Raw genomic sequence first — 23,640 nt, forward strand, 5'->3', positions numbered from 1 at the left:
TAACTCTGTTTCTCCCACCAGCGTCACCCAAAATAAAATATAGTTTCAACAAATACAGTTTCAATTCAGATATCCTAATTTGCCCTTCCACAAATTGCTGCTACTAAGCACTTCCTAACTGAAATTTTTGGATCCACTGTTTTCTCATCGTTTCATTTAGAATTTCTATAAGAATTAAAATGAAAATTTTCTAAGGTGGCATTCAAAAGAAGATGTGATTTATTTGTGTTAAAATACCTCACCCTTGAATTGTGGTTGATTCCCAGTTTAATCAGAATAAATGTGGTATTCCTCCATGAGGCCTGAACATTAGATTAGGTTAAGGCTACAGCAGTACCTTGCAGGATTTACTCCACACATCATCTAAACCCGTGTTATCTAGGAAAGGGAAGACCAAAACTCTAGAGTCTGTTAATTGGCAAAGAAAGTTGAGAAGCTAGTAATATCTGACAATTGTAATGGTAACTCAATTTCTTATTGAAATGCAAATTTATGTCTGGATGTAATAAAAATATGGGATTGTATTTTGTATATATATGTGGTTTTTTATTTCATTTTTCTAGTAATTTATTTTCATTGCATTTTACAAAAGTATTGGTTTGTGACAGATTGGAAAGAAAAAAGAAAAACTTATCTTTTGACATTGGGGTTTGAAAAGCACTAAACTACATCCACATAGCACATGCACACAATGGTGTACTATGTTGAGGTTAAAAGAAAAAAAAAAAGTACTATCTATATATTACTATAGAATGATCTCCACAGAATATATCTTTATATTTTAAAAAACGGTAAGGAAAAATGTGTATAGTATGCTTCCATTTATCTGAGGAGGCAAGCATGACAATGGAAAGTTAAAGCATTTTTTAAATAGTCACCTATGAAGAAGGGAAAGAATAAAGTGGCATAGGAACAGACTGCCTTGAATATACTGTTGTATAAATTTGACTTTGGAATCATATAAATATTTCACATAATTATAAAACTATGTTTAGTATTTAAAAAGCAATTTCTAAAAATTGAGAGTACAATAATCAAATTAACCTAAACATAAAGTGTATCTTCAAAGAAAGAAACTATGCCAAATGACTTTAAAACAGAAATTTGACACTGTATCCTTAGTGGGATGTATATACTCTTTGCACACAAAGAATTAGAAAAACAAAAACCTAAATTGTTTTCAGTATCACTATTGTTATTCTGAGACCGTTGTGCATGGAGTGAGGGATGAAGCGTATTAATAATGTTGTTCCCACTGATTTCTAGTGTAGGCAAAAAGAAATACAGATGTAGGATCAATGAGATTAAGTTACAAATCTTGTGGGCTTAATTTTGAATTAGAAGTATCATTATGAGTTCATGATGTATTTTCTCTCTGAATATATGTACATATAAATAAATACACATACATATTTTCTAGTTTTGTCCACCAAAAAGTCTTAGAAATAATGATCTACGCAGTAGCAATAAACATCCTTAATCAAAGGTTTCATACTGTAACTACCATTTCCCACTCCAAGGAACTAGAACTATTGGAGAAATGGGTGATTTCAAGTCTGCAGCAAGAATTGAACAAAATGAACCCAGAACAACTTTTCGTGTTAGAAAGTGTGGAAGCTATCAAAGACTAATAAGAGATTATTCAAATCAAAAGTATTCAGGAGCCAGTTTAAATAGTCCTCCAATGGTCAAAGATGGGCAATTTGAACATCAATAGGGATAATAACTGCAATGGATTGAAATATATCAAGTATATATGTAAATTCATGTGTTCATAATGATACATTAAAACAAAGAACACCTCATTTACCTTTGAAGGATTACAGGACTCACGTCATTATTTGTAAAATAGTAAATAAGGGAAAGAAACATTTTTCCTGCTTTTGCTATATGATTTTATAATGTAGGTATACATAATTGTCAGAAAGAGGAAAAAGACTAAAAGGATATATACCAGTGAAAATGGTTGTTATTATTAGTTCCTTGAATTACAAAAGTTTTTTACTGTATTTTGTGGGCTTTGTTTTCTGCAGTTATCCTGTATTGTTTTTATACAGATTTATAAAGTTCAAAGTTTTCTATTAGATTAGATTATAATTTTTATTTTTTCTGATATTTTTCTTTAGGCCTTCAAACAAGCTAGAAATATGGGAGGATCTGAAGATAATAAGTAAGCCTGCATACTCTGTGTGATGGCAAATTCTTAAAATATTTATAAAGGGAAATTTTTGTATTATGTGGATGACTCTTTACCTGCCTCATAGAATTGTTGTTAGATTTAATAAAATAATACTCATAAAGCAAGTAGATCAATGTCTGATTATAGAAAATACTCAGTAAATATTAGTGGTAGCGCTATTATTATTGTTATGATAATGATAGGTAAAATTGTCCTAGACTACGTATGCCTATATTAGGTAGTGATATCTCTTATACTGTACTTTAAAGGAACTTATTGCTTCAACGCAGATAGTAATACTTTGATAGTGTATGCAAACTTTAATTAGTGATAAAATGTTGAAATAAAGAACTGCCCTGGAACCTACATATCTACTTATGTCTGATTTATACTACTGTACTACGAATTATTCCTGTTTTCCCATCCATTCATCCCATCCACTCAACTAATCCTTATCAACTGAATGATGCTGAAGCTTTCCCTATTTGAAAACAAACCTGTCTTTTACCCTATATTTCCTTTCAACTGTTGCACTTCTCACACTCTTTCCACATTCCCTTTCTTCTCTTCTTCATTCCCACTCACTCTTTGATACACTACAGCCTGGCTGCCACTCCTGTGTCTCTACCCAAGCGGATCTCACAGGCATCAGTAGTAAGTTCTGTGTTGCTAAATCCACTGGACGTTTTCCTCCTGCTAGACCTCTTGGCAACAGTTGACACCTTGCTCTCGCCTCTGTTTTGAACAGTCTGTCCCAGGCTGCTGAGAAGCCTACTTTCTAGGGTTTCCCCCTGTTTTTCTCTACCTTCCTCATGTCCTGACATGGGCTCATCCTCCTTTACTTACCACCGAAGGCTAGTACTTCCATACTCAACCCTCTTCTCTTACTCTATCTGGCATCCTAGATAACTCACAGTTCTGAGGCTGCAAATCTTAGTGCTTCCCAGACCTTCCTTGTTTTCCTTTCTAAGCTAATAATATTTACCTCTTTTACTCAATATATTTTTATTGGTTATTGTTTCAATTAAGACATCACACCTAATTTACATTAAACAAGTTGTAAGGAGATAGACTAATTATGAAATATTTTGAATATGTATATTTTTGTACTTGAAACAGTTACAAATGTTTTTAAAGTCATGCTATGAAAAAATAACCATAGGGATCATTTGTGATTTTAAACGTTTGTGTTTTAATAACAGTACCAAATGGTTTTCTCTTCTCTGTGAAGGTTTCACAAGAAGTATCGTGGCTGTATACAGTACTTGTATGCTGGTTGTTCTTTTGCGAGTCCAGTTAAACATAATTGGTGGATATATTTACCTGGATAATGCAGCAGTTGGCAAAAATGGCACTGTAAGTTTAATAGACTTAAATAGATATTACCCTTTTTTTAAGAGGTTTAAAGTTTAACTGAATGTTATTTATCCTGATAAAAATTTCTATGAAATATCTTTATATTTCATATGATTGTGAACCTTTAGCATTGTGATTATTTTTCATATTTTGAAATTAGACTTTTTGGTATGTTAAAGAATATTATTTTTTCTATTGTTTCAGATCCTAAAAATCTCAGCTCAAGTTATAGTTAAAATATTACTGATTTACTAATTAAAAACTTGGATAATTTAACCTTATTTTTATTTTGTACAGACAGTTCTTGCTCCCCCAGATGTCCAACAGCAATATTTATCAAGTATTCAACACCTTCTTGGAGATGGTAAGATTATTATTTGTGACCTGTATGCTTATTTTAATTCATATATTTGTATTGTTGAGGAATTTAAAAAGCTAGACTTTTCAGTTTGTTTTCCCTTAATAGGCCTGACAGAATTGATCACTATCATTAAACAAGCTGTGCAGAAGGTTTTAGGAAGGTAAGGCATTTTTCATTGACTTTTCTGACTTGTCCATTCTGAAGAATGAAAGAAAAATTAGGATTGTTCTAGTGAATGTGGTGACTTGACAGACAATGATTTGTGAAATTCTTTGTAGGCTAGCAGGAACATTGCCCTGGGGTATTGCATTGTGGAATTCATTTTCTTCATCAGTATCAACCTGTTGATACTGAGGGGAAAATTTTTTTTTTTTTTCCTTTTTGTCTTTTGTCGTGACCAGTAATGGGATCGCAACCCTCACCACGCTCAACCAGAGAGCGGACCAGTCCCTATATGGGATCCGAACCCTCAGCGGGAGCGCTGCCGCGCTCCCAAGCGCTGCACTCTACCGAGTGCGCCACCGGGCCGGCTCATGAGGGGAAAATTTGTTTATTGGTTGATTTCTAAACAAACCAGAAATATTTGGGTCATGAGAAAAAAGACCTACTTTAAAATCTGTCTCTGAGGCTTTTACCTCCCACTTATACTAGTAATATCTGTAATTACTATAGGAATTTTATTGTGAAATCTGTAGCAAGATTTTTCTTGGCTCTGTAGTAATGGCCCTTAACTGATGGCTGATTTCTTAATCCATTCTAGTCCAGTCAGCAGTTTAACATTTGACCAGATGAAACAAGATTTCAGATAGTAACCTGTTAAGAAAAGAATGTGTATAGGATGTATTGTGTAGTGTCAACTTATCCCATTCCCTTTTCTCTATTTCTAGTGTTTCTCTTAAACATTCTTTGTCCCTTGTGGACTTGGAGCAAAAACTAAAAGAAATCAGAAATCTCGTTGAGCAGCATAAATCTTCTTCTTGGATTAATAAAGATGGATCCAAATCTTTATTATGCCATTATATGATGCCAGATGAAGAAACTCCATTAGCAGTTCAGGTGCTTAATTCATAACTATTTAACCAAACCAGTTATTCTATATTTAAAATGTTTTTTACTCTCTCTTAAATGTTGATTTCTGAATCTTTTTGAAAGGTGATTGAAAAACATATATTTCAATAATTGAAATAAAATCTCATTAATTTAGAAAATAAACTGCAAATATGGCTGATTTCTAGTTAGAATCACTTATAATTTTGGATATTCAGCACATTTTTATTGAGTGTTAGTTATGTGACAGTGGACACTATGTGATGTGGATATAAAATGAATAAGACATGTTCAATACACTTGGGGAACTCAGGAGACAAATCAAATTACTGCTAGAGCATATTTATATCAGATCAAGTAGCAGAACACAGAGCTGAAGGTGGGGCAAGACCATAAAAAGCTTTGTATGAGAAGGTAAAGGAGTCTCAACTTAAATCTGTAGACAAAGAAAGATCAGTTTTAATTAGACTGGTACCACAATCACATTTGCTTTTTAAAATAAGTAAATGGTGGCAATACAAAAATGGACTGAGGGAAGATGTAGTAATCCAGTTGAGAAACAAGCAAGGCCTAATCTAACAATTATCAACTCTGGTGTTGCTACACCCTGGTGTATCCTGAGCAATTGTCACATAGGTTACTCATTGATCAAGAATAATAAAAATATCAAAGATTGCAGGTTATGTAGGTCATTTTTATATTCATAGTTTTTCATTTATCAGCTGAATTGCACCCATTCTTTGCAACTGGAAGAAGAGTAGCTCTCAACAACTGGAGAAGCCTTAGAACAGAGAGGCAGGCCCCATGCCGTGCCTCTTCATGGAGGCCCTATTAGAAAAGAATGTCATGGTTTCATTGCCTGCATCTTTCCCCTGCCCTAGAGACTCAAAAGATGAACCTCTTTGGATGCTGAGATACCCTATATTTGAGTCTATATGAGTAGGCAAAAAAAAATTGCATCCCATTTAAGGGAACACTGTAACTTGAAGGATAGAGGCTAAACAGAACAAGCAGAAGAGATGAAACAGAATTAATGAAAGAAACAGGAGAAAATTTACTTAGAAAGTGCAAGGGTACTTCAAAAAGATCATGGAAAAAATAGAATTAAAAGATAATATGAATACATGAACTTTTTGAAGTACCCTCATAGAATCTCAAAGAGATACAAAAAGAGTATTAAGCTTTCTGGAACAAATAACAGCAGAACCAAAAAAGAAAACCATTCAAAGGAACAGGTGAAAAGAGGAATGATGAGCCAAGTCTCACTGAACTGAATTAAAACCTGAAACTTCAGAATAAAAGGACACACCAGGCCTCAGACTAGAGTGATGAAAAAAAGACACACATATATCTTGATAAAATTTCCTAATGAATAAAAAAAAAAACAAAAAACCCAGACCTCTGCAATCTCAAAGCCTATTTTTTTCTTTGTCTGTATATAGTAGAAATCTAGCCAAGAAGGGCCAGATAAACAAAGATCTTACAAAGGATAATTTTACTTTGACTCATGTTTTAAATACTACTTTCCTATTCACATAAACCTTTACTGCTTTTTTTAGTTTAACATTTTTGATTATTGATAGAACACAGACTTTCAGATTTCCTGAACTCTTGAGTTTATGAATGTGATTGGTTTCATCATGACCCTGTGCTAATTTTTGAAACCCTGAAGTATGGTATTTTAATTTTATAGGCCTGTGGGCTTTCTCCTAGAGATGTTACCACTATTAAACTTCTCAATGAAACTAGAGACATGTTGGAAAGGTATGTATACTGCATGTAATAGGAAAAATGTGTTTGTATTTTGAGTTTACTTAAGACCATTTTTTGTTTTTTCTTTAACAACCTAATATCGTGTTAAAAATAAATTTTGAATCTATTCCACTACCTTTAAGTAGGATTTTCTATCTAAACTGGAGGTAAGCAGGGTTTTTTTTCAAGATACCCATACCTTGCCCACCCACTTCCCTAGCCTGCAGATTCTGATGTTCTGGTTGAGGATCTGGAAGGTACTTAGTGCTTGTATTTTGAAAAAGGCTTTCCAGAGTAATTCTGGCATGTTTAACAACTAGATCTGAAAAAAAAAGAAAAGGAAACTGAAATTTTAGCTGCAGCAAATCTCAAGCTAAATTGAAGTCACTGAATGCCAAGTTGGGGAGTTGAGAAGAGTTGCTTTTTCGAGCCAGCACTAGCCAGCTATAGCTAACTCTCATGTATGCATCTGTACCTGCACATGCTCGTGTATACACTTACACACACACACACACACACACACACACTCATTCCATCCTAAGAACAACTCGCCCCAAACCTTTTAGGATAGTCTACAATGTCCCTAAAAGCTTCGAGTGATAAAAATTTCACATCTTCCCTAAATTAAGTATTACTATTTTAAATCATCCAAAAGAGAACCAGGGTGTTAAAAATGGAAAAAGTACAAGACTGCATTAGAAGACCATATGACTTATGTTCATTTATTAGCTATTCAGCCTTGGCTGAGCCATTTAAATGCTTTGAGGTAATTTTATCATTATAAAATATAAGTAGTAGTACCTGTCCTATCCACTTCATCTTAAGTGATGAAAATATCAAGGTCCCTTTTAAATTAAAGATACTGTATGCCTCCTTGGAAGAATTAAAGCCTATTTTTTCTAGTTCCATTTTCTGAGGAAGTGCTATTCCCTCCTAATAAAAGTTTTTCATAACCTTGAAGAAAATTAGCAGGCTTTTAGGTTAACTCAGCTACTAAATCTACTGTCTGAATTCATCAAGTTTTAGTTCTTTGTCTTTCTACAGTAGCGATCTCCACTTTTTTTCTTATTCAGATTTCCAACAAATCACTCCATTAAGCTGTGGAAAAGGTCATCAGTGATCTTTTGCCAAATCCAGTGAAACCATAATGTTCATCTTACTTGCTTTCTCTGATATTTGACACTGTTGATCAAGCCTTTTTTGAAATTTTTTTTCTCACATGGCTTCCATGACCATGTAATCTCCTAATTTTTCTCCCAACTCTCAGGTAATTTCTTCTTAGGTTCCTCTGTCTTTCCTTTAAACATTAGTTTCCCAGATATATTTTCTTATTTCGTCCTTAACCACCCCAGGCAATTTCATATACTCTCATTGCTTTAACTATCTGTATATTAATGATTCCCAAACTTATAGCCCTAGTCTTCCACTCTCAGGAGCTGGTTTTGATTTGAGATTTCTACATATCAAAGATAGAACAAATGTGTTTATTCATCTATCTCACTGAATTATTCATCAGATATTTATTGACCATATATGGTATATTAGGTAGTATTTTAGATGCTAGGTTGTCAGCCCTCCTAGAAATTACATTTTAGTGGAAGAGAAAAACAAACTATTAAATTTAATATAATGTCAAGTATTTATAACTTCACTGATAAAACACAAAGCAGTTTAAGGGGCTAGAGAGTGACCAAGGATGCTATTTTGGATAGGTTAGTCAGAAAAGGGCTCTTTGAGGAGATATCATTTGAGCAGAGACATGATTCTCCTGTGGATGTGAACCTTATAATCTGGGAATATACAGTTCAAGGCAGAAGCACAGCTCCAGAGATCCTAATGTTTGGCTTGTTCAAGGAATATTAAGAAGGCCAGTGTTGCTGGAGCACAGTGAACTAGAAGAGTGAGGGGGAAATGAGGGTGAAGAAATAGGTAGAGACTGGAGTGTGTTGGACCTTGTAGTCCACGGTAAGGAATTTGTTTTTTATTCTGAGATTTATGGGAACCTATTGAAAAATTTTAAGCAGGATAATAACATAGTTTCTGTTTATAAAAGATCTCTCTTGTTGCTCTATGGTAAATTGACTATAAATAAATAGAAATTTAAGAGGGGAGCTTTTTTCAAGAATTGAAGTACTCTAAGCAAGAGATGGTTATAGCTTGGACTGGGTGGTAGCAGTGGTGGCAATGATAAGCAGTTAAATAAATAGTGGATTTATTTTGAAGGTTGAACCAGTAGTATTTGCTGAATTATTTGGGGTGAGTTATGAAAGAAGGGGGAAGGATAACTCCTAGGTATGGGGGCTGAGCAACTGAGGAAATAGGAATTGCCATTTATATTTTGGCCATGTTAAGTTTGAGACGTTTATTTATTTATTTATTTATTTTTGTCTTTTGACTTTTTCCGTGTCTGGCAACGGATCGCAACCCTCAGTGTTGCCCCCGTACCGGACCGGGGACCGGCAACGGGATTGCAACCCTCAGCGTTGCTCCTGCGCCTCGCTCAGCCAGTGAGCAGGAACCGGTCCGCATGTGGGATCCGAACCCTCGGGCGGGAGCGCCGCCGCGCTTCCCAAGCGGCGCACTATCCAGTGCGCCATCAGGCCGGCCCCAAGTTTGAGACGTTTATAAGATACCAAGTGGATATGTCTATTGGCAATTGAATATGCAAGTCTGGAATTCAAGAGTTAGTTTACAGATAAACATATAAATTTTTGGGAGTTATCAACTTGTACGAGTATATGAGTTCTTCCCATAGAGACAGTAAGAAATAGAAGCTAAAGGATGACGGCGTCATAGAGCACTCCAATATTTAGAATTTGTGAAGGGGAGGAATAGCTAGCAAAGGAGACTGACCAGAAGCTGCCAGTGAAATAGAAGAAACACTAAAAGAGGGAAGTGTTCTGGGACAGAATTGAAGAAAATGTTTCAAGCAGTAGACTGTAGTTAATTGGGTCAGATGCTCCTGAAAGGTCAAATGAGGTAAGGTCTGAGAAATGACAACAGATGTATCAAGATGGAGTTGTTGGGTGATCTTATGGAGAACTTTCAGAGGAGCAGTGAAGAAAATCTGATTCAAAAGAACTAGAGTTGAGAAGGTAGAGACAGTGAGGATAAACAACTATTTCAAGAAGTTTTGCTTTGAGAGGTACAGAGAAATGGGATTGTATTTGAAGGGGAATATGGGATCTAGGAGATTTTGGTTTTGTTTTTTAAGCATTATTTATTTATTTATTTATATTTTGGTGTCTAGCTAGTATGGTGATCCAAATCCTTGACCTTGGTGTTATAACTCAGCTTAACCAACTGAGCTAACAGGCCAGCCCTTTAAGCATTTTTCAAACACACCTTTTTACTTGATTAAACTCCATGAGATCAGTAATTTTTGTCTGCTTAGTTCACCAGTGAATCCTCTGCTCTTAGAACAGTGCCTTGAGTATAATCGATACTAAATACGTATTTACTGAATTGACCTGAATTGGTAGAGGAAGAAATTGATGTAGGAAGGCAGGATAATTTTGAGAACAAAGAGCCTTGAATAACAGAAAGAAATAAGGAAAGGAATCTTAAGTAAAAGGATTGGTTTTAGGAGTCAGGGAGTGATGACGAAGAATAGGTACAGATGCATGTAAGTTAGTAGATGTGGACAAGTATGTGGAAGTTCTCATTGCTTCTATTTTTTGTGTGTATGAAATAGGAAACAAGATCACTTATTTCAAAAAGCTACTCTTTCTTTCATTGGTCTAAATGAATCTAATTCAATGAGAAGAATAGAAATTAACATTTTTGAGCACTTATGCTCCAAGCACTGTTCTATACTACTTTACATATTTTAATACATCTAATTCTTACAATAACCCTATGAAGTAGTTACCGTGTTCTTTTCCTCAGTTTCCATTTCTTCAATTTCAGTCCCCTTATAATCATTTTGTTTTTCTTCTTTGAACTCTACCATATTCCCTTTGAAAGACAACAGAGTTAAACTGAAATTTACCAGGTGACCCAGCAATTCCACTCCTAGGTATCTACCCAAGAGAAATGAAAACCTTTGTCCACACAAAAATTTGTTAAGAAATTTTATAACAGCATTATTCACAATAACCAAAAAGTAGAAATAATCCAACTGCTCATCAGCTGATAAATGGATAAATAAAATGTGATATATTCAGATATTGGAATCTTATTTAGCAATAAAAAGGAAGAAATCATTGATACATGCTACAGCATAGATGAACCTTAAAAACACTATGCTAAGTAAAAAAAAGCCAGACACAAAAGATCACATATTGTATGACTATTTCTATGAAATGTCCAAAAAACTCTGGTCAGCCACCAAAACAACAACAAAAAAATGTCTAGAAAACTATAGAGACAGAAAGTAGATTAGTGGGTTTAGGGGTAAGTTGGGGATTGTCTGCAAATGGGCAAAAAAGGCAATGAAAGTGTTCTAAAGTTGGATTATGGTAATAGTCACACAACTATGTAAATTTACTAAAAATCTTTGGGACATTTAAAATGGTGAATTTTTGTGGTACCTAAAATCTACCTCAGTAAAGTTGTTAAAATGCTTTTAAAAAGAGAAAACTAAGGAGAAAAAGTAAACAGATATCCACGCACATATGCACACTCTGAGAAAAGAAAAGCTCAACATAACTAGGCATTTTCTAACTTTCATAGCACTCATATATTATTCTTTATCAGAGTTTTTGTGAGGTACTTACACAGTATAAGGAAAAGAGCTTGAACTTAAGATCAAAAAGGCTTGGGTTCAAATTCAACCTCTCCCGTTTACTAATTACATACCTTTGGGCAAGTATCTTCATCCCTCAAATATATAGTTCTTCATCTGTACATGATTGTAATATTTTTTATCTTTCTAAGATGTCACGATAGAGTATGTAAAGCAGATTAATAATCTGTGACTATAAGAGGAATCAAGAGTTTCCTCAGGAGAAATAATACTAGTATTGATATTTTAAAAAATACATTGTACAAAGGGCTGACAGAAGATATAGCAGAAAAGGTGAATATTCTCATTGTGTTGTGCTAAATAATAAACTCATTTTTTTATGCTTAAGTTTTAAAGATTGACTACTTGGTGTATTTTTACAGTGCATTAGGCCATAAAGACTAGATTGTGACTAGAAATGTTGGTAGCTTTCAAAAATAACCGCATAGTTATTAAATTTGTTTTCTTTTCCATTGAGAATCTAAAAAGTAACTTATACTTCTTATTTTATATAGTCCAGATTTTAGTACAGTTTTGAATACCTGTTTAAACCGAGGTTTTAGCAGACTTCTAGACAATATGGCTGAGTTCTTTCGACCTACTGAACAAGACCTGCAACATGGTAATAACTCAATGGATAGGTAAGATGACATATAAAAATATTATCATACTAATGAATGCTGTAAAAAAAAAATGATGCTTTTGATGTATATATTTTCTGTTCCAGGTAACAAAAGAAATCTTAGAGAATACATTTGAGAGCCTCATTTTTCAACAAATTAAATTGACTTCTTCATTAGCAGAAGCTTCTTCTGGATTCAATATTAAAACTTGTATTTTTTCCAAAAATGTTGCCACTATATTGAAGTACTTAAGTTGAGAAACCACTTTTTTATAAGCCAAATTCCAATTAAACTCTTTAGAATACAAACCTGACAATGTATTTAAATTTTCATGTGTTCTCAAATACTATTCCAGTACTGCAAGCCATTATTGGCCTACATAATTCAATACTTTAATCATTATAACAACCAGGTATTTTTGTTGTAGATTCCCACTTGATAAATTATCTCCTTATAGTTCTACAAATCCTTATATATATTTATTTTCAATTATTATTATAGTATTGGAAATATTTAGTTACTGCAATTGTTAGTCATTTTAATCATAACTATTACTAAGTCATGGACTCATGTTGCCAGAAGGTGTCTTACAGTTTTATTATACCTTTGTCATCTCAACATGAGCACCATTGGTCTCAGAATTTACACTCTTTAAGGAACTCTATTTTGTAGTTTTTTATATCAGACTCAGAATAATGAGTACTAAATCAGTGTTGAGTGACTATAGTCTCATTCGTTAAAATTTAGGGAAACAGTAATTGATATGCAGTATGTACCAGGGGACTTCAAAAAGTTCATGGAAAATGGAATTAAAAGATAAAAATAAGAAATATAAACTTTATTTCTCAACATAAGCTCCATAAAGTTCAAGACACTTTTGTAAGCAATGACACCAGCCATTTAGTCCATCCCTAAAGAACTGAGTGTCCTGGGAATTTAACCATGTCAATGCAGTCTTTTTTATATTATTAACTGAAGAAAAGTGGGTACTCTTTAAATGATTAAGAAACAAAAAGAATTCAGAAGGAGCCAAATCAGGACTGTAAGGTGGATGCCAAATGACTTCCCATTGAAACTCTTGCAAAATTGCCCTTGTTTGATGAGAGGATGAGCAAGAGCATTGTTGTGATAGAGAAGGATTCTCTGATGAAGCTTTTCTGGTTTTCTGCTAAAGCTTTGGCTAACTTTCTGCAAACACTCTCATAATAACTAGATGTTATCATTCTTTGGCCCTCTAGAAAGTCAATAAGCAAAATACCTTGAGTATTCCAAAAAATGGTTGCCATGACCTTTGCTCTTGACCAGTTCACTTTTGTTTTGACTGGACCACTTCCACTTCTTGGTAGCCATTGCTTTGATTATCCTTTGTTTTTGGGATTGTACTCATGAAGCCATGTTTCATCTCCTGTTACAGTTCTTCAAAGAACTGCTTCAGGATCTAGATACTGCTTGTTTAAAATTTCCTTTGAAAGCTCCGCTCTTATCTGCAGCTAATCTAGGAACCAACAGTTTTGACACTCATTGAGCAGAAAGTTTGCTCAACTGTAATTTTTCAGTCAGAATTGTGTAAGCTGAACCAGTTGAGATGCCTATGGTTTTGGCTCTCTGCTGTTAATCATCAGTCTGCTTCAATTAGGTCAGGTACAAAATTAATTTTTTCCTTGTGAATTGATGTGGATGGTCTACCAACTATGATCTTCATCTTCAGCATCAATTTGTCCCTTCTTAAAGCAAATTATCCATTTATAAACTGCAGATTTCTCTGGGGCAAGTCCCCATAAACTTTTTGTAGAGCATCAGTGATTTCACCATTTTTCTACCCAGGCTTCACCATAAATTTGATGTTTGTGTTTGCTTTAGCTTTAACAGAATTCGTGTTGCTCTGATAGGGGCTCTATTCAAACCGTGGTCTGATCCTTCTTAATGCCTTAAACTAGATCTTGTTCAGACATGTTGTAACAAGTTAGTATAACTTTATTTTGGTGCAAAAAATTTTGAAATTTGCATAGTTTGTTCATAATATACATTTTCCATGAACTTTTTGAATATCCTCCTATGTGCAAAATCCAATTTAATTGTTAAATACATAGGGCAAGAGATTATTTGCCCAATTCTCTGGGTCCCTTCTTTATTGCACAGAAAAGAATAACTTGGCAGTAGCATTGAGCATTTGGAATGGTTAGAGCCATAAAGTTTATTTTCCGAAGCAATTTAAATATTACCCTAAAATATTTTTTAGAAATTATTTAAGTTATACAAAAATAATTTCAGCTCCGGACCTGTACTGTCTAAATCAAAGTGTTCCAGTTAATACAATTTCACCATAATTTATACCTAGCAAGGTATTAGTTATTTTCTAAGTAAGCCGTGATAAAGAATTGTTATAGTTGTTTTAACATGAATAAATACTTGATTTTATACAGTGAAGAATTATAACAATTACACTATAACCATATCAACCATTCATAGTCCTCCTTTTCTGAGCTCCCATAGTACTCATTATCCTCACTTGCATGGACAACCTACATGTGCTACCTTGAATTGATGTCTTATTCCTCAGTGACATTTTAAGCCTCCTCTCAGAATCAGAGATTACCTTATATCACTTTCATATCTCTTTACACACAGTAGACACTTGGTAGATATTTCCTATCTAAATTTTTCTCTTTCATATTAATAACCAACTTCATGCTCCATGATTGAACACTGGAAACATTTCTATCATGCCTACTGTCATCCCTATTGTTTAACATGTTTGGGAAGTTTTAGTCATCATAGTAAGTCAAGAAAAAAGAAGTAAGATTTTTAACTATTGGCAAAGACACAAGGTATTATTATTTATGTGTATTGCAATTAACAATCCAGACTCCTGAAGAGTATCAACTAACAAATGATGCAAACTAGTAAAGGCTTAAATTATGCACAAACACACACACAAATATATGAGGGTACTTCCAAAAGTTCATGGAAAGATTTGTATTATCTTTTCATTATATTTTTCCATAAACTTTCAGAAGTGCCCTCATATATGTATATGCTATATATATAACATATGCTTATAATATATATGTGTATATTAATATATGTATAGTGAATATTTAAAATCAAAAGATTTTCTATCACCAGTAATAACCCAATAGAAAATATAATGGATAAAGATAGGACCAAAAAGGAAAACTGTACAGACTTAAGGTATAAATGTAGATGTAAGAATCCTGACTAAAATATTTGCAAATGAAATCCATAAATATATAGCAACAGTAATAGCAGCCAATCCTTTTTCCATGTGCTAGTATGATGATAGGTATTTTGGGGAACACACCTCATTGAATTCTTAAAATAACTCTACGAAATAAGTACTAGTATTTTCCTCATTTTCCAGGTGAAGAGACTGTAAGACATAGAAAAATTAAATACTTTCAGGTCAAACAGCTAGGAAGTAGTAAACCCTCGATTACTTCTGTCTAATATCAGTGTTCAATAACTTCTGTCTAATATCGGAGCCCAGAATTTTTAACGATTCTGACACTATGAGTCATTAAGGTTTAAAATGCAAGGAGGGTTAAAATATTAGGAAAGCTATTACGGTAATCCATAATGGTAATCCATAATCAATAACTTCTGTCTAATGTCAGAGCCCAGAATTATTAATGACTAATTAAGGATTATTTTAAGAATGCAAAGAGGGTTAAAACTATGACTAATTAAGGTTTATTTTAAGAATGCAAGGAGGGGGCCGGCCCCATGGTGCACTCGGGAGAGTGCAGCGCTTGGGAGTGCAGCGCTTGGGAGCACAGCGGAAGCTGCTGTGGGTTCGGATCCCATATAGGGATGGCCGGTGCGCTCACTGGCTGAGCGCCGGTGCGGACGACACCAAGCCAAGGGTTGCAATCCCCTTACCGGTCACAAAAAAGAAAAAAATAAATAAAAGAATGCAAGGAGGGTTAAAACAGTAGGAAAGCTATTACAGTAATCCATAACATTAATAAGTCAATAGGACAAAAACATCATTTTCAGTGTTGCTGAAAAAGCATTTAATAAAACTTAACATTTATTATTGATAAAATCTCCTACTGGAAATAAAAACCTTTTATATGATAAAAGAATATTTGAAATCAAAAGCAAATAGTAAAACATTATCAATAGTAAAAAACTAGACTGCTTTCCATTTAGTTCAGAAATAATATAAAAATGGTAAGTATTGACATATTTGTTCAGCATCATTCTGTTATTCTAACCAATGCAGTAAGGCTAGGAAAAGACCAGTTTTGAGAACGAAATTCAGGAAAACCATTGACTTTTTTATATATTTATCTTGAAAATAGCAATTTACTGACTTTTTACTATTCTAATAAATTGTTAGTTGACTTTTGATTTCCGAGTTAAATTTTGCTCTCTTTGAAAATGGTATCACTTTTGGATGGGGAGAGAAAAAATCTATTGCAGTGGGACAATTGACATTCTGGGCAGAAGCCATATGGCAAAGACTGAAGACAGGAGGATCAAGGTACACGTGAGGACCTGGAAGGAGGCTGGTGTGGTGGCCAAACAGAACTAGGAAAAGGGTGGTGTGAGACGAAGCTGGTTGTTATCCTGAGAACACTGGGGAGCCACTGGAGAGTATAGAGCAGGAGAGTGACATGATGGAATTTACATTGTAGGATCACTTTGATTACTTTGTGAAGAAGGAATTGGGGAAGTGGGGGGTAGGGCAGGATATAGCAATGAATGAATGAAGATTTTTAAAAATCAATTCAACAGGTATTTATTGAGCAACCACTGTATACCAGGCTCTTTACTATGTGCTGGGATAATACAGTGAATAAGATAAACATGGTACCTAACCTCCCAGAGATTGTATGATAGTGAGGGGGAGAAATAGCAAACAAGTAAACAAAATTGCAACGGATTTTTAAAAGTTCTTCAAAGGTACCATGAAAGAGAATAATGCCTGATTTCTTCAGGAATACATAAATCTTCACACTTCCTGTTTTCTTTTCAAGCATTACCTCAAATCTCAGCAGAGCACACTGGTTAGACACCATAGCTTCAGCATTTTCATGATATTCAAAAGGAAATTTTTAGTGTAGCCCAGGTTGAAATGTATGGAATGTCATATTTAACATAACAAGACTAAAACTACAACCCACACACAAAAATACTTTCATCGTTTGTCACTGTATTACACACAGTCATACGCAGATGTATTCATTTATTCATCCAACAAATGTTTACTGAGCACTTACAAGTTAGAAATACATTGCTGTAGTCCATGCTTAGCTTGGACTAGGTTGGCAATGAGGAAAAGTAGATATTTTAAAGAAATATTTAGGATAACTGATTGGATAAAGGCAGAAGAAGGAAGTGCAAGAATAATGCCCAGGTTTCCTACTTGTACAGCCTGATAGATAATGCTGTAGTTCACCGGGAAAAAAACCTATTCAACTTTGATAGTAATTAAGAGAGATACAGATTTAACCCATAAGATACCATTTTCACCTACCAAAGATTAAAGAAAAAGATAATGTTCAATATAGAAAGAAGGCATAATGGAGCTGATAGTCTTACACACTGCTGGGGAAGCAGGTGGGCGTTTGGCAATATATATTATAAGCTTAAAAACATTCATATCCTTTAACCCAGTAATTCCTTGTTTATACCAAGTTATTTATATTAAGGAAAATTAGGCAAAAACTTAGATGCCCAACTCTAGGGAACTGATAATATAAATTGTCACAGCTAGAGGATGGATTACTATATAATAATTAAATGACAATCAGAAACTTTAGAAGAAGCTTTAATAAGATGGAAAAATGTTCATAACAATACTATGCAGAAACAGTATGCTTGATAGGTTAGAGTTTTGTGTTTAAAACACACACAGATAAACCATAGATATGTACAAAAATTACCAGAAGAAATTAACCATGATGTCAATTGTAGTTATTATTTCTCGGTGGTAAAATGATTGGTTATATTGTCTTCTTAATAAATTTCTGTAGGTATTCTTCAATGACTGCGTATTACTTTTATAATTAAAATGTTAAATTCCTGTGAGATGATTTCAGAAAATAATTATTACTGTAATGATTTTTCAGTCTTTCCAGTGTCAGCCTGCCATTAGCTAAGATAATTCCGATAGTAAATGGACAGATCCATTCAGTTTGCAGTGAAACACCTAGTCATTTTGTCCAGGTAAGAAGTTTGGGGGGTATTATTAAAAACAAGTTGTATTCTTGGTGTGGCATGTTTGTCTAACTTAAAATTACATTCTTGGCTGTGGTTTTTATTCAAAAAAACTTAAAATTCAGAACCATATATAGAATGTATTAGAATGTCCATGAGAGTAATAATATATCGTAGCATATTTATAAAGTTGAGAGTATCTTTCCCCGTGTTATAGTTCAACACCTGTTGAAATGCATTTTAGTCTATGTATATTCTAGTCATCAGTTGAATTTATGTAGCATTAATGTTTTGCATTAAGCTGTGCTACTAAAAAGATTGAGACTCGAGGCAGATCAATGATCCAGTTTCTCAAATTTTGAGAAAAACTAAAAAGTTTTATGGAGAAGTAAAGCATTTTAGTAATTAATAAAATTTTTTTAACTATGAATAGTGCAATAATCTACTCACTAAAACCTGCATAAACAATGGGTTATTTAAATATTTCACTAGACTACCTATAACTCCATCTTCTTTCTTAGGAAAGAATTTGGAATTCTTATCCTAAACAGGATAATTTTGAACCTGCAGGGTTTTTTTGTGTGTGTGAGTCATTTGTGAACCTGGAAACTAAGTAAAAAAAATTACTTGCAGCTCACCTCAATTGCAAATTGTTGCAATAATGTACAGTGAGAAGAGACCCTAAGGCCTAAGTGTAAATACAGCATCTTCTTAGTGTCATTTGACTCAGACAGTTTGGTGTATCTTCTGTGTGGACTCTGTCCTCTTGGGAACATGGAGAACATTGTGATGAGGGTTATATTTCTTCCTTTCGCCACAGTGCCCTTACCTCGTCCTTCACATGCATATTGTCCCGTACTTTTCAGTCTTCCATGTCACCGTTCTCCCCTGTAAGAGCTGGACTTTCATATTGCAGAAGAGATAGTGAATAAGGCTGATCTTGTTTGAAATTTAAGCTTCACATTTATATCACTGTGAGAGAAAAGGTGGCAACTCCTGGCATTTAAACCTTACCTTTACCTTTCTCCACTTCTGTAGAAGTCTCTGGCTTGACCAGTAAGTGGTTCATTTTAACAGATAAGTGGGAAATACTACCAAGCGTAAAACAACATTATCAGCCTTAATGCTTAAGTAATTCGATGTGCAACATTTAAAAAAAATTTTTTTAACTTCCAGGCTCTGACATATGATATACTTTATGTACTACATTTTAATTAAAATCTATATAATTTATAATAAAAACAAAGAGTCTCAATCTAGTAAAAAACACTACTGATAATGTTTAGTAAAGTTTTTTAGTGTGACTGGATGTAGATTAAATTTATATGTAGACCATTGACTGACAAGACTTTATTTATCACCAGTTTTTTAAACTATAATTTCTGTAAGTTAAAATACCAAGTGGTCTTCTTAATAAATTGTCTTATGCTCTATTATTGCCATTTATCTTCTATAAAGCCTTTGCCTTGATTAGAATATGTCGATTTACTTAAAATTAATTTTAATTTTAATTTTCACATTACTGCTACTACTTCAATCACAAAGGAGATTGAAGTATAGGAGATCCTGTTGTAAGAATGCAGTAGAGCAGGGGTTGGCAAATTTTGAAAAAGGCTAGGTAATAAATATTTTAGGCTTTGCACACCATACATTCTCTGTGGGAACTACTCAGCTCTGCTCTGGTGGTGTGAAAGCAGTCATAGACAATACATAAACATGAATGGGCCTATTTTGATAAAATTATATACAAAAACAAGGCAGCAGTGGATTTGGCCTGCAGGCCACACTTTGCTGATCCCCATGGTAGAAGGTATTAGGATGGTACTATAGCCGGGGAAGGTAGGAGATGGAAGAAGCAGAAAACAATTGTGAAACCTGCTTTTTGATATTATTTTCAAATTGCTTGCAAATAACAAAAGGAAACAAATTATTTCAGATTGCTTTCAAATAATATTTGGAGCAAGCTTTAATAGTCTGAACCAACCCTGTGATACATATTTTTAGCTCAGCCTACTAACAACATATACTGGAAGCTGCATCAGGAAACAGTTCTTGAACAGACTTGCAGTCCTTATTATAAAGCTGGAGTCAGCAAACTATGACTTATGAGCCAGATCCAGCCAACCACCTGTTTTTTTTTTTTGTTTGTTTCTTTGTTTTTTTAAAAAGATGACCAGTAAGGGGATCTCAACCCTTGGCTTGGTGTTGTCAACACCACGCTCAGCCAGCGAGCAAACCGGCCATCCCTATATGGGATCCGAACCCGTGGCCTTGGTGTTATCAGCACCGCACTCTACCGAGTGAGCCACAGGCCAGCCCCCAACCACCTGTTTTTATAAGTTTTATTGGAGGACAGTTATACATCCATTAGTTTATGTATTATGGCTGCTTTGCACTACAATGGTAGTGTTTCTCAGCTTGTCCATACAACGCTTCTAAGTAAAAAAAGGAAAAAGAAACCACAGACCTCCAATGTTTAAAATATTTTAATGTATAAATAAAAAAACTATATAAACTCCTTAAGCTTAGAGCTTTTTTGTAACTCAGAAACCAAAACATGTTTGTCATTAAATGGAATCTAAACTAGAAAAATCAAATACACCTTACTATAATATGGCTGATGGCCACAAATTCATTGTTCCAAAGTGAATATGGACCTATTGATGTTGTTGGGCATTCTACCTGCTTCTTGTACACTTGACTCGCTGGGTACTTTTTTATCTACTGTTTTCTGAAACCTTTATTTGTATTGTTTGATTTACATGATTTGGCCTTCATTTGAAAGATTTTCTGCCTCTGTTGTAATGCTACTTGGAGCCAACAAGAACATAAACATAAATACAAACAAAAGCCCCCAAGTTAGGTACAATACTAGGTTATATGTTTAATTTTGAAGTGATCCAGAGTGTGCTTGAGTTTCTTTTTCTATTTTCCTAGAAAGCAAAACACAAAATCTCCCCTCAAATTCTTGGGCCCTAAAGTATGTCTGTAAATCCTGGTTTGAGAAACATGGATTTGAGAAACAATGAAACACTATGTTTCATTGAATACCCATACACTATGTTTCATTGAATACCCGTCCTGAATACTTGAAACTAAATGTATCAAGTTCTCTGATGAGAGAATTTAACTGTTTCTCATTGAGAAAAGGCTCTCAACCTTTTGTGTCATGGACCCTTTCAAAATCTAGTGAAGCCTATGGACCCCTTCTAGAGTAATTCTATAAATGCATACAATAAAGCACATAATGTTTTAAAGGAAACAAATTATATACAGTTTTCAAAATACCTTTTTTTTTTTCCTTTTTGTCTTTTTTCGTGACCGGTAACGGGATCGCAACCCTCAGTGTCGCGCCCGTACCGCGACCGGCAACGGGATCGCAACCCTCAGTGTCGTGCCCGCACCGTGCTCAACCAGTGAGCGGACCGGTTTCTATATGGGATCCGAACCCTCGGCGGGAGCGCCGCTGCACTCCCAAGCACCGCACTCTACCGTGTGCGCCACCGGGCCGGCCCTCAAAATACCTTTTAAAATCAAATTTATGATACAGCAATATTGCTTCTTTATTCATGCATTAAACAAGATGTAATGGGAGTTCTGATAACTTCCATAACTGTCATATGATAGGAATTGTCTGTGATTTCTGTGGAACACAAATTCACACATCCTGCTAATACTATCACAATTTGTTGACTACATTTATAACTGAAAGAAATGCTAGATTTTAGAGGTTAATGAAAATAAAGATGTAATTTTTTTCTCTTATTTTTATTTTCAGAAATCCCTGGGGTTGGGGGTGGGGGGGCAAGAACTCTTACTGTAATGTGTTTGTGTGTGTGTGTGTGTGTGTGTGTATGGGGTTTGTATATGTGTGTATACATAGAATAATCACATACTACATTAGATCTTCTAGAAAGTAATATACCTCAACCATGTTGTGTCACCTTCTAGCGAAAGTACCTTTAATCTTGTACCTTTAGTATTATAATCGTTTATTCAACAGATACTTATCTAGCACTAGTCATACACAAAAATACATTTGAAGACTGTCTTGGGTTTTTTTCCTCAAAGTCACACTTGATTATTTATAATACCATCATCCCTCATATAAGAACATAAACAATAAATATCTCCTAGAATTTATTATAAGAAAAAATAATCCTTTCCTTAAATGGTTTTCTTCTTGATCTTATCTCCCACAAAACTTAGAGCTAAATTCATTGCTTGATTGTAGAAATGAACTCAAATTATACTTTGTACAAACTGTAATGTTATATTGTCATCTTTGCTAGGATCTGTTGATGATGGAACAAGTGAAAGACTTCGCTGCTAATGTGTACGAAGCTTTTAGTACCCCTCAACAACTGGAGAAATGATTTTTCCTTTAAGAAGAACTACGGTGCGATTCATTTACTTTTAAAAGTACACTAAACAAATCACCTATACCTAGAGTGACAATTTGTTACCAAAATGCCTAATAAAAATATATTCTTAATCAAAGACATTTCATAATGAAATAGATTTATTTGGCATCTTAATATATTTTTTTAAATTCATCAACCAGTTTTGTGGGCATACCTAAATGTACACACAATGCACGTATCAGAATTGTTAATAGTTTATTACACCACGGATATTAGTTCCAAACTAAAAACTAATGTAGATACTTTTTAATATATATATAATGTGAAATGCAGTGTACTTTGACATTAATGCTGAGGAAAAATCTGTTTAGTAAATAGGTCAGGATGTGTAAAGTTTGGAAAATATACTATTTAACTAATGAAGTTCTCTGGACTGCAGTAAACAGGAGTGAATCAGACTTTTCTCCAGTTACGTTTACCTTTCAAAGGAATAAATTATTTGTCTCAAATACACCCTGATGGAGGTCTTTTCTTCTTATAGAAATTAATGAATTTTAACAACTATGATCAGGTATTTTTTTCTTTGCTACTTTTTCTCACTATTCTTTACTATATTTTCTAAGGCTTTGTTAACAAACCTTAGAAATTTACATATTGATTTAGAGGCTAAAATTGTGTTGACACGGTTTATTCACAGCTATTATAAATTACAGGTACATAGTTTTATTCATTTGTATGTAAATAATTTTAATAACTTACTTTGTATTGATTTTGATTACAGCGAATATCTTATTGCAATAAACTATTTTAGTAAAATGTGGTTTTTTTGAGTTAATATTTTTCAGCCATTAATCTATTTGTCCCAAAGCATTTTGCTGTTATTTTGGAAGAGAAAGCATGCTAGTTTTTAAGTTTCATTTTATTTTATTTTATTTTATTTATTTTTTTTTTTTTTTATTTTATTTTTTTTTTTTTGGCTTTTTGTCTTTTTTTTCCGAGTCCGGCAACGGATCGCAACCCTTAGTGTTGCCCCCGTACCGGACCGG

The 23,640-nt window shown here is 34.0% G+C and overlaps 1 protein-coding gene across 1 annotated transcript in view; it reads left to right on the forward strand.

The window, feature by feature from the left end:
- PEX3 (peroxisomal biogenesis factor 3) overlaps positions 1-23,414 on the forward strand; it is a 41,397-nt gene extending 17,983 nt beyond the window's left edge. Inside the window, exons 4-12 of the mRNA XM_008578863.1 lie at positions 2,127-2,170; positions 3,411-3,535; positions 3,833-3,899; positions 4,002-4,056; positions 4,784-4,952; positions 6,637-6,707; positions 11,937-12,062; positions 18,143-18,239; positions 22,523-23,414. Coding sequence (XP_008577085.1) covers positions 2,127-2,170; positions 3,411-3,535; positions 3,833-3,899; positions 4,002-4,056; positions 4,784-4,952; positions 6,637-6,707; positions 11,937-12,062; positions 18,143-18,239; positions 22,523-22,606 — 838 coding nt within the window. The 3' untranslated portion in view covers positions 22,607-23,414. The remainder of the gene's footprint in view (positions 1-2,126; positions 2,171-3,410; positions 3,536-3,832; positions 3,900-4,001; positions 4,057-4,783; positions 4,953-6,636; positions 6,708-11,936; positions 12,063-18,142; positions 18,240-22,522) is intronic.
- Positions 23,415-23,640: the final 226 nt, after the last annotated feature.

This window comes from Galeopterus variegatus, unplaced genomic scaffold (genome assembly GCF_000696425.1).
Source record: "Galeopterus variegatus unplaced genomic scaffold, G_variegatus-3.0.2 Scaffold1775, whole genome shotgun sequence".
NCBI lineage: Eukaryota > Metazoa > Chordata > Mammalia > Dermoptera > Cynocephalidae > Galeopterus > Galeopterus variegatus.